Source organism: Capra hircus, chromosome 3, assembly GCF_001704415.2.
Source record: "Capra hircus breed San Clemente chromosome 3, ASM170441v1, whole genome shotgun sequence".
In the NCBI taxonomy this organism is placed as follows: Eukaryota; Metazoa; Chordata; class Mammalia; order Artiodactyla; family Bovidae; genus Capra; species Capra hircus.
The window spans coordinates 85,651,793-85,667,813 of record NC_030810.1 but is presented as its reverse complement, the minus strand read 5'-3'; the positions used below and the strand labels follow the sequence as shown (position 1 = coordinate 85,667,813).

The 16,021-nt window shown below is 38.3% G+C and overlaps 1 protein-coding gene across 2 annotated transcripts in view; it reads left to right on the top strand.

Annotated features, from left to right (window-relative positions):
- The window catches only part of LOC102187823 (calcium-binding mitochondrial carrier protein SCaMC-1-like), a 56,433-nt gene extending 42,810 nt beyond the window's left edge, over positions 1-13,623 (top strand). For both annotated transcript variants that reach the window (XM_018045841.1, XM_018045840.1), the window contains one exon: positions 13,304-13,623. In XM_018045841.1, coding sequence (XP_017901330.1) covers positions 13,304-13,470 — 167 coding nt within the window. In that variant the 3' untranslated portion in view covers positions 13,471-13,623. The remainder of the gene's footprint in view (positions 1-13,303) is intronic.

Below are 16,021 nucleotides of genomic sequence, written 5' to 3'. Positions count from 1 at the left end.
ACAGTTGCTGATAATAGTCTTTTGTGATCCTTTATATGTTTGTGTTGTCTGTTGTGATTTCTTCATTTTCACTTCTAATTTTGTTGTTTTGATTCTTCTCCCTTTGTTTCTTGATGAGTCTGGCTAATAGTTTGTCAATTTTATTTATCTTCTCAAAAAAGCAGCTTTTATGTTTGTTGATTTTTGCTGTGGTCTCTTTTGTTTTTTTTTGCATTTATTTCTGCCCTAATTTTTAAGATTTCTTTCCTTCTACTAACCCTGGGGTTCTTCATTTTTTCCTTTTCTAGTTGCTTTAGGTGTAAAGTTAGGTAATTTATTTGACTTTTTTCTTGTTTCTTGAGGTAAGCCTGTATTGCTATGAACCTTCCCCTTAGCACTGCTTTTACAGTGTCCCATAGGTTTTGGGTTGTTGTGTTTTCATTTTCATTCATTTCTATGCATATTTTGATTTCTTGTTTGATTTCTTTGATTTGTTGGTTATTCAGAAGCATGTTGTTCAGCCTTCATATGTTGGAATTTTTAATAGTTTTCTCATGTAGTTGACATCTAGTCTTACTGCACTGTGGTCAGAAAAGATGCTTGGAATGATTTCAATTTGTTTGAATTTACCAAGGCTAGATTTATGGCCCAGGATGTGATCTATCCTGGAGAAGCTTTCATCTGCAGTTGAGAAAAAGGTGAAATCATTGTTTTGGGGTGAAATGTCCTATAGATATCAATTAAGTCTAACTGGTCCATTGTATCATTTAAAGTTTGTGTTTCCTTGTTAATTTTCTGTTTAGTTGATCTATCCATAGGTGTGAGTGGGGTATTAAAGTCTCCCACTATTATTGTGTTATCATTAGTTTCCCCTTTCATACTTGTTAGCCTTTGCCTTACATATTGTGGTGCTCCTATGTTGGGTGCATATATATTTATAATTGTATCTTCTTCTTGGATTGATCCTTTGATCATTATGTAGTGTCCTTCTTTGTCTCTTTTCACAGCCTTTGTTTTAAGATTTATTTTATCTGACATGAGTATTGCTACTTCTGCTTTCTTTTGGTCTCCATTTGCATGAAATATCTGTTTCCAGCCCTTCACTTTCTGTCTGTATGTGTCCCTAGGTTTGAGGTGGGTCTCTTGTAGACAGCATATATAGGCGTCTTGTTTTTGTTTCCATTCAGCCAGTCTTTGTCTTTTGGTTGGGGCATTCAACCCATTTACATTTAAGGTAATTATTGATAAGTATGATCCCGTTGCCATTTACTTTGTTGTTTTGGGTTCGTGTTTACACACCCTTTCTGTGTTTCCTGTCTAGAAAAGATCCTTTAGCATTTGTTGAAGAGCTGGTTTGGTGGTGCTGAATTCTCTCAGCTTTTGCTTGTCTGTAAAGCTCTTGATTTCTCCTTCATATTTGAATGAGATCCTTGCTGGGTACAGTAATCTGGGTTGTAGGTTTTTGTCTTTCATCACCTGAAGTATGTCCTGCCGTTCCCTCCTGGCCTGAAGAGTTTCTATTGAAAGATCAGCTGTTATCCTTATGGGAATCCCCTTGTGTGTTATTTGTTGTTTTTCTCTTGCTGCTTTTAATATTTGTTCTTTGTGTTTGACCTTTGTTTTGATTAATATGTGTCTTGGGGTGTAACTACAGTGTTTTAATCTGTTGCACCTGTTGCTTCCAAAGCAGTTCCCTCTGCTTATTTTGGCTTTGTCTGTTTGCAGTTCTCTTTAGTGTCTAATTCCCGCCCTGACGCAAGGAGGCGAAGGTGGTCACTTCTTTAGGCTCACTTGTTCAGTCATGCTCTGGGGAGTGAGGGACACCGTAAACAAATATCACTGGCGTATGTGGGGAGTGCTTGCAGTGTCTCGGCCACACTGGGTTTGCTGCCACTCATGGTGTGTGTGTTTTCCCAGTCTACACTGTTCAGGCTCCAGGTTGCTCTGCAGGGGAATTGTCTAAAGCGGGCCCTGGGTTGCGTGCACTTCCCAGGTCTAAGCTGCTCAGGTTCAGGTTCACAGGTACTCCACAAAGGTGCAGACCCAATTAGGCCTGAGTTTTGTGCCCTTCCCAGGTCCAAGCAGCTCAGGTGACCAGTTGCTTGGCGAGTGCACTCTCCCTAGGTGGGGGATGCGTCTTATTGCCTCTCCCATCCTGGCCACTTGGTTTCCTGGGTGCACAGCAGGAGGGCCCTCTCAGGTGTGCTGTATGACTCTTCTGGGGAGCTGATCTCTGGGTGTGACCCTCCCGGCGGATGTCAATCATCCAGGATCCCAGGAAGTCTTGGTTAGCAACTGGGAGGCTGCTCACAGTTTGGTAGAGGATGCCATCTCTGGGGTTGAATATGCCCCTTGCCTTTCCGGCTCTCGCTGCCACCTGCCTGCCTCCCTGACTCCGGTGGGAGATGGGCCGGTCTGCAGCCGGCTAGCTCTCCTTTGGTGTTCGTTCAGTCCTTGGTGTTCTGTGAGTGGGCCCAGCAGTGCCTTCAGTTCAGTTCAGTCACTCAGTCATGTCTGACTCTTTGCGACCCATGAATTGCAGCATGCCAGGCCTCCCTGTCCATCACCAACTCCCGGAGTTCACTCAGACTCACGTCCATCGAGTCAGTGATGCCATCCAGCCATCTCATCCTCTGTCGTCCCCTTCTCCTCCTGCCCCCAATCCCTCCCAGCATCAGAGTCTTTTCCAATGAGTCAACTCTTCCATGAGGTGGCCAAAGTACTGGAGTTTCAGCTTTAGCATCATTCCTTCCAAAGAAATCCCAGGGCTGATCTCCTTCAGAATGGACTGGTTGGATCTCCTTGCAGTCCAAGGGACTCTCAAGAGTCTTCTCCAACACCACAGTTCAAAAGCATCAATTCTTCAGCGCTCAGCCTTCTTCACAGTCCAACTCTCACATCCATACATGACCACTGGAAAAACCATAGCCTTGACTAGACGGACATTAGTCGGCAAAGTAATGTCTCTGCTTTTTAATATGCTATTTAGGTTGGTCATAACTTTTTCCAAGGAGTAAGCGTCTTTTAATTTCATGGCCGCAGTCACCATCTGCAGTGATTTTGGAGCCCCCCAAAATAAAGTCTGCCACTGTTTCCACTGTTTCCCCATCTATTTGCCATGAAGTGATGGGACTGGATGCCATGATCTTCGTTTTCTGAATGTTGAGCTTTAAGCCAACTTCTTCACTCTCCTCTTTCACTTTCATCAAGAGGCTTTTTATTTCCTCTTCACTTTCTGCCATAAAGGTGGTGTCATCTGCATATCTGAGGTGATTGATATTTCTCCTGGCAATCTCGATTCCAGCTTGTGTTTCTTCCAGTCCAGCATTTCTCATGATGTACTCTGCATATAAGTTAAATAAGCAGGGTGACGATATACAGCCTTGACATACTCCTTTTCCTATTTGGAAGCAGTCTGTTGTTCCATGTCCAGTTCTAACTGTTGCTTCCTGACCTGCATACAGATTTTTCAAGAGGTAGGTCAGGTGGTCTGGGATTCCCATCTCTTTCAGAATTTTCCACAGTTTATTGTGATCCACACAGTCAAAAGCTTTGGCATAGTCAATAAAGCAGAAATAGGGCTTTTCACGGGACAGTTCTCTCTCTCTCTCTTTTTTTCTCCTCTCTCTTTCTGGCTATCCCACAGTTTGGGTTGCTATCTCATTTTAGCTCCCTCAGATTGCCCTCAATGCAGACCAGGCCTCTCTGTTCAGCCCCCGCTTACTGGTGGCGGATGCGAACGTCTGGGCTACTTTTCTGCTGGGAGTTGCTGTTAGGCACATAATCTGTGGGTTTTATTTATTATTTATTTATTTTTCCTCCTGATTATTTTGCCCTCTGAGATTCCAAAACTCCCCACAGACCCGCCAGTGAGAGGGTTTCCTGGTGTTTGGAAACTTCTCCTCTTTTAAGACTCCCTTCCCGGGATGGGTCTCCATCCCTACCTCTTTTGTCTCTTTTTTTTATCTTTTATATTTTGTCCTACCTCCTTTCGAAGACAATGGGCTCCCTTTCTTGGTGCCTGATGTCCTCTGCCAACATTCAGAAGTCGTTTTGTGGAATTTGCTCACCGTTCAAATGTTCTTTTGATGAATTTGTGGGGGAGAAAGTGGTCTCCCTGTCCTATTCCTCTGCCATCGTAGGACTGCCCCCGGCTGTAATTTTCTTTCCTCGTAATGTTTTAATGTTCTTATCAGGTTTTGGTATTATGGTTACATTGGCCCCATAAATACAGGAAATGTTCCTTCTTTTTCTATTCTTTGGAAGAATTTGTATATGATTAGAATTGTTTTTTCCTTAAATAGTTGGAAAAATTCACCAGTGAAGCCAATTTTGTCTAAATATTTTTGATGGAAGGTTTTCTTCCCCCTGTATTTTAATTACAGATTTGAGTTCTTTAAAAGTTATTAATTATTCAGGCTTCCTATTTCTTCTTTTGCCAGTGTGAAGACATTATATTTTTCAAAGAATTTATCTATTTCATCTAAACATCTAAATTAATTAGCTAAGGTCATTAATAATGTCCTTTTATTAAACCCTTGATAATGCTGTTGGTCTTAAGTGATGTCTCCTTTTTCATTTCTGATATAAGCAATTTGTTATTTTTCCTTTCTTTTTCTTAATCACATTTGTTGGGGTTTACTGATTTCATCTATTGACATTATTGATTTTTCTCTGTTGTTTGTTTTTATTTCATTGGTTTCTGTTCTTCTCTGTATTATTTTCATCCTCCTTTTTCTCTTAATTTCTTGAGTTAGAGGTTTAGGTCAGAAGTTGACAAACTAGGCCTGGAGGCCAAATCTGACTCTCTATTTATAGAAATAAACTTTAATTGGAACACAGTCACCTTCATTTATTTACATATTGTCTATGGCTACTTTCATGCTGCAATGGCAGGGTTAAGTAGCTGCAAGAGGCCCCAAAGCCTAAAATATTTACTCTCTGGGCCATTATAGAAAAAGCTTGCTGACCGCTGGTTATGATAATTGATTTAAAATCTTTCTTTGCTAATATATAAATTCTATTGAATAAGTTCATATCTCTGTAAGTACTGCTTTACTTCTACACTATAAATTGATATCATTTTCATTATTATTCATCTCAAAATATCATCCAAATTTCCACTGTGATTTCTTTCTTGACCCATAGACTATTTAGAATATACCCATTGGTTATATACAATGTACTCATTGTATGTTGCTTAATTTACAAACATTTGGGGATTTTCCAATGATCTTTTTAACAGTGAACTTTCAGTTTAATTACACTGTATAGAGAGAATATACTGTGCATGATTTCTATACTTCGAAATTTATTGAGACTTGCTTTATGGTCCAGATATAGTCTGTCTTGGTAAATGTTCACTGTACACTTGGAAAAGAAAGTCGGTTTTGAAGTTGTATTTAGTGTTCTATATATGTGTTAAAGAATCTGCCTGCCAGTGCAGGAGATGCAGGAGACGTGGGTTCTATCCTTGGGTCAGGAAGATCCTTTGGAGTAGGAAATGGCAACCTACTCCAGTGCTCTTGCCTGGAAAATTCAATGGATAGCAGAGCCTGGTGGGCTACAATCCATGGGGTTGAAAAGAGTCAGATATGACTGAATAACTGAGCACAGCACAGCACATATATGTTATGAAAGGTCAATTAGGTAAATGCTTTGTAAATGTTTTATATTCTTACTGATTTTTTGGTCTGCTTTTTCTATTGACAGAATTGTGTTTAAATCTCTAATCATGATTGTAGATTTTTCCATCCCTCCTTTAACTTGGTCAACTTTGGCTTTATATATTCTGAAGCTATATTATTATTATGTGAATTTCAATTTAGAGTGATTCTTTTCTTATTATGAAATGTTCCTCTTATTTCTAGTAATGTTTTACCTTAAAAAGTCTACTTTGGCTGATACTATATAGTTACAATAGCTTTCTTTTAGTTAATGTTTACTTGGTATAATTTTTAAACACCTTTTTACTTTCAGACTTTCTGTATCCTTATATATAATATATCCATTATGAAAAGCATATAGTTAGATCTTCAAAAAAAATTCAGTGTGATTATTTTGCTTTAGTACATTTGTATTTTAAGGTACTATTGCATGTTAAGTGGAGACCACATATATCAGATATGTTCATTATTTCTTCTTTATTATCCTGTTAGTTATATATTCTTTATTTTTCTTTTAATGGTGACTTTGAAGATTACGAATCATTTGTTAATTACAGCCTACCTTAAATTAGTATTTTTACCAATTTCTAATATAACAGTTTGACTTTTCATTTATACTGCCTCCTTTTATGCTGCTGTTGTCATATATTTTACTAGAGCATATGTTTTAAACCCCATAAGACATTACTGTTTTTAAAATCAGCATTAATATATATTTTATTCTCTTTTTGTTTCTGTTTCCTTTCCTGAATTTCCTTTCTTTCACGGAGGATTGTACTCTTCTACTTAAAGAACTCCATTCAGAAGTTCTTTTAGTGGAGATCTGCTAGCAACAGATTCTCTTAGCTTTGTTTGTCTCTTTTTATGGCACATTAAAAGAATATTATTCCAATGTCTGTGAGTTCTGTAATTTTTGTTTAATAGTTAGCTATCAGTTTTATTGTTGCTCTTTTAATATGCTGTATTTTCTGTTTTCTCTAGATGTTTTTTTTCTCTGTCTCTGGTTTTCGACAGTTTATTATGTGCCTAAAGTATCATTTAGGGATTCCCAGGTGGCTCAGGGGTAATGAATCTGCCTGCTAATGCAGGAGACATGGGAGATACGAGTTCTATCCCTGGGTTGGGAAGATTCCCTGGAGAAGGAAATGGCAACCCACTCCAATAGTTTTCTTGCTGGGAAAATCCCATGGACAGAGGAGCCTGACAGACTACAATCCATGGGGTCACAAAGAATCAGACATGATTGAGTGACTGAACATGCATGCTAAATGTCATTTGCTTTATATTTATCCTCTTCCTGGTTTTAAAATATGCAATTTGATGGCTTTTGTCAGGTTTGGGAAAATTCTGAGCCCAAACTGCTTTAAATATTGCTCGATCCTATTGTTTCTTTATTTCTGACATTCCAATTACATGTGTGTTAGATTTTGTTCTTCATATCTCATATATCTATTATGTTCTTTTCTGTATTTTCTGTTCCCCTCCACCCTCATATCTGTGCTTCAGTCTGGGTGGGTTTTTTTTCTTCTTGCTGAAGCTATCTTCTGGAGTTCACTAACTATGTTTTGCAATGTCTAATCTGCTATTAAACTCATACATTGAAGTCTTAGTATTTTTTTTTCAATTTTAGGGTTTCCATTTTTTATTCTTAAAAAATAGATTCCAGATTTCTTGTGAAAGTCTCTATTTTTTCTAATTTCTTAAAAATATTAATCACAATTATTTTAAATTTAATATATGAATATTTTTTATTGATTTTTTTCTTGCTAGGTTTTCAGTTATTTGATTCTTTGTTAAAGTAGCATGCCTCATTATTTTGAATTGAATGATGGGCATTTTGTATGAAAAATTGTAGGCTCTGAATAACGTTATTTTTCTCCAAACAGGGTTAAGCTTTTTGGTAGGTAGCTACAGTATACATGGATAATCTAAATGTTTGCTGCTGCTGCTGCTGCTAAGTCGCTTTAGTCGTGTCTGACTCTGTGCGACCCCAGAGACGGCAGCCTACCAGGCTCCCCCGTCCCTGGGATTCTCCAGGCAAGAACGCTGGAGTGGGTTGCCATTTCCTTCTCCAGTGCATGAAAGTGAAAAGTCAAAGTGAAGTCGCTCAGTCGTGTGTGACTCTTAGTGACCCCATAGACTGCAGCCTACCAGGCTCCTCCGCCCATGGGATTTTCCAGGCAAGAGTACTGCGGTGGGTTGCCATTTTCTTCTCCTCTAAATGTTTAGACTTTGTTAAAGATGACCTATTTCAGCTTTGGCTTTTCTCCAAGGAACTCTTAGAGTATGGTCCTTTACTCCTAGACAGTGACTGTTCATGGGTATTATTTGAAAGCCTAGAGTGTTTATCACAGCCCCCCACCTTGTTGGACTTAAACTCCAACCTCTGTTATCCAGCACTGTGTTACTGCTAAAATCTTTTCTTACACCTTTAGCCTTCCAGCTGCTCTTTTCTGCTGGCTTTATTGAAACTGCATTTTGTGCAGCTTTGGAGTTGGCAGTGCTCCAAGGGAAAATTATACAGAGATTGTTTGGACTCACTTCACTGATGCTAACTCTTTCATGATTTTGCTCCTCAAATATCTGGCACTTCTGTCCTCAGTTCAGTAACATTGTTGTTTTTTCTCTTGAACTCTATTCTCTGATGCTGAAAATGGCCAAATGGCCTAAGAAAAAAACACCAGAGTGAATATAATGATTACTTCTATACTTTCCTTCTCTCGGTGATCTTGTCTTGCTTGCATTGATTGCTCTCAAAGTGTTTTTATGTATTTGTGTGTGTGTGAGTGCTAAGTCGCTCCAGTCGTGTCCAACTCTGTGACCCTATGGACTGTAGTCTGTCAGGCTCCTCTGTCCATAGGATTCTCCAGGCAAGAATACTGGAGTGGGTTGCCTTGCTCTCCTCCAGGGGATCTTCTTGACCCAGGAATTGAACCTGGATCTCTTAGCTCTCCTGCGTTGGCAAGTGGGTTCTTTCTCACTAGCACCACCTGGAAAGCCCTTAATGTATTTGGTTCATCTTTTAAGAGTATTCTTATTTGAAGGGTTAGTTGACAGAATCTACTCTGTTATAACTGGAACTGAAAATCTTCCTTTGTTTTTTGAACATGTCCATATTCATTTTCCTTGGGCTCTTCTGTAATTTTTGGAAAATGATGTTTTCTGGTTGCTTGTATTGATACATTCTCTGCTCTCAAAAACCCATACTAACTATTTTTCTTTTTAGTATGATACAGAGTAATGATATTTAAAAATCAGTATCTGAATCCTAGGCTCATCAGGGAATGTTAAAACTACTAAGTTAAATGGTATTGGGGAATAGTAAATTCACATAATGCCTAAGTATCATCTATTAGATTTCTTGCTAACTGCAAAAAGGAAGACAAACCTTGACAATGGAGAGAATGGATAGTCATCACCCTTACCAAGTGACCAAACTTGGTGTTGGTAGCAGTGAAAAAACCTGATATATATGCCTTCTGATGTGATGTAATGTAATATGAAATGCATGACTTCTGATATGAAGTACTCTTGCCAAAAAAATGTTTTACTGGCATTTGATTGTGCTTTCAGACCTAAAGGAAATATAGGGGATTGAGAAATAAGACATATGATACTATTAAGAATCAACCAGACAAATCTAGAATGTGAAATATTCTATAAGACAATTGGCCTGGGCTCTTCAAAAAGTCATTGTCATAGAAACAATGGTGGTGGTAGGGGACTGGCACTAACTAATCTTGATTAAGAAATTAAAGAAACATAACAACCAAGCACAAGGAGTGAATTTTGTTTAGATTTTAGCTTGGGAAAAAACGCTATAAGTGACATCTTTTGGATAATTTGCAAAATTTGAATAAGGAGGTATTTAGTGATATTGGGAATTATTTTTAATTTTCAAAGGCATTGATCATAATACCATGGTTATGTGGACTGATGTCCTTGTTTTTAGGAGATGTTTCAGTATTTAAGGAAGAAGTGTCATAGTGTCTGCAACTTACTTTCAAATGACATACACACATTTATACTCATGTACAGAGAAGAGAAAAAGAGAGGCAAAAAATAAGTATGGCAAAATGTCAGATTTAGAAACTAGGTGGTAATTATACAAATGTTCATTGTACAACATTTTTGTAGTTTACAATTTTTATAATAATAAATTGGGGGAAAATCAATAGGGAAAATGGGCTCAACATTAGGGGAAAAGTAAGCATTTCTACATGGGCATCAGGCATGTGAAAAGATGCTCAAAATCTCTAATTATTAGAGAAATGCAAATCAAAACCACATGAGATACTGCTTCACATTGGCAAGTATGGCCAGTGGCCACCATTAAGAAGTCTGCAAATGAAAAATGTTAGAGAGGGTGTGGAGAAAAGGAAACCCTCCTACAATGTTTGTAGGAATATAAGATAGTGCAGCAATGATGGAGGTTCCTCAGAAAACTAAAAATAGAGTTGCTGTATGAACCAGCAATTTGATTTTTGGGCATACATCCGGACAAAACTATAATTCAAAAAGATACCTGCAGCAATATTCACAATAGCCAGTTCATGGAAACAAGCTAAATGTTCATTGACAGATGAGTGTATAAAGATGTGGTGTAAATATAGAATATTATTCAGCCCCCATAAAATAGAATGAAATAATGCCACTTGCAGCAACATGGATGGACTGAGAAATTATCATACTAAGTTCAGTTCAGTTCAGTCGCTCAGTCGTGTCCGACTCTTTGCGACCCCATGAATCGCAGCACGCTAGGCCTCCCTGTCCATCACCAACTCCCGGAGTTCACTCAGACTCACGTCCATCGAGTCAGTGATGCCATCCAGCCATCTCATCCTCTGTCGTCCCCTTCTCCTCCTGTGCCCAATCCCTCCAAGCGTCAGAGTCTTTTCCAATGAGTCAGCTCTTCCATGAGGTGGCCAAAGTACTGGAATTTCAGCTTTAGCATCATTCCTTCCAAAGAAATCCCAGGGCTGATCTCCTTCAGAATGGACTGGTTGGATCTCCTTGCAGTCCAAGGGACTCTCAAGAGTCTTCTCCAACACCACAGTTCAAAAGCATCAATTCTTCAGTGCTCAGCCTTCTTCACAGTCCAACTCTCACATCCATACATGACCACAGGAAAAACCATAGCCTTGACTAGATGGACCTTAGTCGGCAAAGTAATGTCTCTGCTTTTCAATATGCTATCTAGGTTGGTCATAATTTTTCTTCCAAGGAGTAAGCATCTTTTAATTTCATGGCTGCAGTCACCATCTGCAGTGATTTTGGAGCCCCCCAAAATAAAGTCTGCCACTGTTTCCACTGTTTCCCCATCTATTTGCCATGAAGTGATGGGACCGGATGCCATGATCTTCGTTTTCTGAATGTTGAGCTTTAAGCCAACTTTTTCACTCTCCTCTTTCACTTTCATCAAGAGGCTTTTTATTTCCTCTTCACTTTCTGCCTTAAGGGTGATGTCATCTGCATATCTGAGGTGATTGATATTTCTCCTGGCAATCTTGATTCCAGCTTGTGTTTCTTCCAGTCCAGCGTTTCTCATGATGTACTCTGCATATAAGTCAAATAAGCAGGGTGACAATATACAGCCTTGATGTACTCCTTTTCCTATTTGGAAGCAGTCTGTTGTTCCATGACCTGCATATAGGTTCTAACTGTTGCTTCCTGACCTGCATATAGGTTTCTCAAGAGGCAGGTCAGGTGATCTGGTATTCCCATCTCTTTCAGAATTTTCCATAGTTTATTGTGATCCACACAGTTAGTTAAGTCAGAAAGAGAATGACAAATACCATATTATATCACTTATATTTGGAATCTAAAATATGACACAAATGTGCTTATCTATGGAAACAGAAACAGATTGAGAGACGTAGATAGAGAACAGACTTGTGGTTGCCAAGGAGGAGGTGATGGAGGGAAGGAAAGGAGTTTGGGCTTAGCAGAGGCAAACTATTATATATAGAATGGATAAACAACAAGATCCTACTGTATAACACAGGGAACTATATTCAATATACTGTGATAAGGCATAATGGAAAAGAATATAAAAAATGTATACATATGTATAACCAAACCACTCTGTTGTCCAGCAGAAATTAACACAACATTGTAATCAACTATACTTCAATTAAAAAAGTACAAAACCACAGACAGAAAAAAGTAACCATGTTCTCTATATTCCTTTATAAAAATATAGAATTTGAGAGAAATGTTATTAGCTTCTATTGAAAAAACACAAAAAATTCATCTAGTAATAGACTATTCTCCAAGAAATTCCATGGCAAGTAAATAGTTGTTAAAGTTTTGAGGGACTTTCTTAAGATTTCAAAGGAATCCTTTTATTTTGTGGGGTGGGTGGTGAGAGGAAATGCTTAAACTAAAACTAAGAGTGAAAGACATTTTTTTTTCAGTTCTCTGCGCTTTTTACACTCAGCTATGCCAATTTCAGGAAAATGATGTAAGATTAGGGAGAAAAATGGTAACTAGAGAGTTTGAGAATGTTGCCAACTCTGCAATGTGCAATGCAGGTGAGGTTTGAGTAAGGAAAAAGAAACATTGGTCCCTGCTCTCATGAAACTGGTAACCCTATAGGGAAGATGGCTGTTAACTAAAAATTCACACATATAAACTTTGATAAGAGCTACAAAAGAAAAGTGAAGTTCTCTAAAGACTATATGGGGAAGGTGGAATCTAAGGCAGATCTGAAAAAACTTCCTCCCAGAAGTGTTGCTTAGACTGAGAACTGAAGGCTGAAGTGGGGTAAAATAGACAACCGTGGGGGCAGTTACTTTCAAGCAAAGGGAAAAGCCAGTGTACTAGTTTGAAGAGGGAAGAAGCAAAAAGACATTTGAGAAACTGAATAGGATGTAAGGCTGGAGTGCAGAAAGCAAGGGAATGGTAACAAGTTAGGTGGGAGATGGAAACAGAGGCCGCAGCATACTATATTTAAGCATAATGGAAAATTACTGAAGCAGGACAGTAATATAATCAGATTTGCATCATTAATATTTCTCTCTGGTTAAAGTATGCAGAAAAAAATGAAGGAGGTGATTATGCCAATAGTTTAGAGAAGATTGCTGGTCATTTGAAGGCTGGAGGCATGTCAGTGGACATGGAAGTAAATGGATGGATTTGAGAGATATTTAGAGGGTAAAATTGATGGGCACTGGTTTGGATATGTAACATGAGGGAAATGTCATGGATGCCTTTCAGATTTCCAGTTTCAACAGCTACATGAATGGTGGAATCATTTCCTGAGAAAAATATCAAATGAGAAACACATTTGAATTTGTTTCTGACTTTGAGATGTTCTTAAGGCATGAGATACTGAATTAGATACCTCTGTATGTCCGGATAGTCTTTAAAAATTATAAGTCTATGATAATTACAAGTAAATTTCACTTCCAATGGACAGAATTTGTTCCTAAAATGAAAGAAAATTAAATAGAGATGAGCATCAAATCATTCCATTCGAGTCTCTGATTATGTACATAATACTATGAATCAGAGATGATTCTTTGGGACTGCTTGTGAAATAATTTAATTAATTGTATTTTATTACCTATTTTAGCATGTTTTACCTGAGTCAGTGTTTAAAAAGAAAGCTAAAACATCAAATTAACTTGATTTTCCCCTTCCCTTTCATTTTCTAGGAGTTCCACAGCTAAATATGATTAGCGTCTTTTATAAAATTTATAAAAGACAAGGAGTGACAGGATTTTTCAGAGGCATGACTCCAACTTTCTTAAAGTTGTTTCCTTCAGTTTGCATAAGCCGTATGGTTTACGAATCAGTAAAACCACTCTTGGGAATAGCATAAAAATGAAGTCCTGAACTATCATTTGATGTACATTTATAAGCATGAACATGTCTTTACTTTCTCATTAAACTTCAAGAGATCTGTATTAAAATATGATGTATCTATTTTCCAAAAAGATAAACATATAAACTAGACTTAAATATTAAATTTTAATTTTATATAAGCCAGAATTAAAGTTTATTAAGTTCTTTATGAATTAAGATGTTTAATTTTCATAAAATCCATTTAAGCTTCTCAACAGTTTAATGAACACTAAACAGAAATTTGCATTTAAGTGGATTAAAATGCAATTTATATTACCTAATATAACATAATTATATTATTAACCTAATATAATTTTTGTCATAGAATAAAATTGGAATATTTTGAAGTTTTTCAGCATTTTATACTTTATAGATTAAAAAACCAACATTGTTTTACATACATATTGTAAATCTGTCTGAAAGCGTTAAAGAAAACCAAGGCATTAGAAATTATAAATTATAATTAATAGGAAAACACGATGCTTGAGCTTCATTTCCTTTTTCAGACTGAATAAAACAAAATAGAAAGTCCTACATAGAATTCCATGGCATCAGAATACCTCAGTGTTCTAATGGAATACTTGTGACCTACTGCTCCCTTACTGAGCGCTCTTTTTTTTTTTTTAATTTACTGAGCACTCTTATTAATGGATACAGAGATTTTTAGCTTACTCTTGGTTCTTAATATTGCCAAATAGTACAAGAAAGTTACCACTGTAAACAAAGTAAATCAGAAAAGCTTGAGAGCCCTTGTAGTTGAATTTATGTTTTTTTTTAAAGGCAATGAATTATGGATTACAAAATGAGTTAATATAGATTTCCTATTCTTTATACTGCGTTTTAAAGTTCAATTCAAGAATAAAGAAAGGTTAGTGCAGTATGGAGATTCCTTAAAAAAGTAAAAATGGAGTTGCCATATGGTCCAGCAATCCCACTCTTGGGCACGCATTTGCAGAAAACTCTATTCAAAAAGATACATAGACTCTAATGTCCATTCAGTTCAGTTCAGATCAGTCACTCAGTCGTGTCCGACTCTTTGTGACCCCATGAATTGCAGCATGCCAGGCCTTCCTGTCCATCACCAACTCCTGGAGTTCACTCAGACTCATGTCCATCGAGTCAGTGATGCCATCCAGCCATCTTATCCTTGGTCGTCCCCTTCTCCTCCTGCCCCCAATCCCTCCCAGCATCAGAGTCTTTTCCAATGAGTCAACTCTTCGCATGACGTGGCCAAAGTACTGGAGTTTCAGCTTTAGCATCATTCCCTCCAAAGAAATCCCAGGGCTGATCTCCTTCAGAATGGACTGGTTGGAACTCCTTGCAGTCCAAGGGACTCTCAAGGGTCTTCTCCATGGTGTGTATGCCCAGCAGTGGGATTGCTGGGTCATAAGGCACTGTTTATAATAGCCAGGACATGGAAACAACCTAGATGTCCATCAGCAGATGAATGGATAAGAAAGCTGTGGTACATATACACAATGGAGTATTACTCAGCCATTAAAAAGAATACATTTGAATCAGTTTTAATGAGATGGATCTGGAGCCGATTATACAGAGTGAAGTAAGCCAGAAAGAAAAACACCAATACAGTATACTGACACATATATATGGAATTTAGAAAGATGGTAATGATGACCCTGTATGAGAGACAGCAAAAGAGACACAGATGTATAGAATGGACTTTTGGACTCTGAGGGAGAGGGAGAGGGTGGGATGATCTGGGAGAATGGCATTGAAACATGTATACTACCATGTAAGAAACAAAGCGCCAGTCTATGTTCGATACAGGATACAGGATGCTTGGGGCTGGTGCATGGGGATGATCCAGAGAGATATTATGGGGTGGGAGGTGAGAGGGGGATTCAGGATTGGGAGCTTGTATACACCCGTGGCAGATTCATGTCAATGTATGGCAAAACCAATACAGTATTGTAAAGTAAAATAAAGTAAAAAAAAAAAAAAGAGTCTTCTCCAACACCACAGTTCGAAAGCATCAATTCTTCGGCACTCAGCTTTCTTCACAGTCAAACTCTCACATCTATACAGTACAGTTCAGTTCAGTTCAGTTCAGTTACTCAGTCGTGTCCGACTCTTTGCGACTGACCACTGGAAAAGCCGTAGCCTTGACTAGATGGACCTTTGTTGGCATAGTAATGTCTCTGCTCTTCAATATGCTATCTGCTGCTGCTGCTGCTGCTAAGTCGCTTCAGTCGTGTCCGACTCTGTGTGACCCCATAGACGGCAGCCCACCAGGCTCCCCCATCCCTGGGACTCTCCAGGCAAGAACACTGGAGTGGGTTGCCATTTCCTTCTCCAATGCATGAAAGTGAAAAGTCAAAGTGAAGTCTCTCAGTCGTGTCCAACTCTTCGCGACCCCATGGACGGCAGCCCACCAGGCTCCTCCATCCATGAGATTTGCCAGGCAAGAGTACTGGAGTGGGGTGCCATGGCCTTCTCCCAGTATGCTATCTAGGTTGGTCATGACTTTTCTTCCAAGGAGTAAGCGTCTTTTAATTTCATGGCTGCAG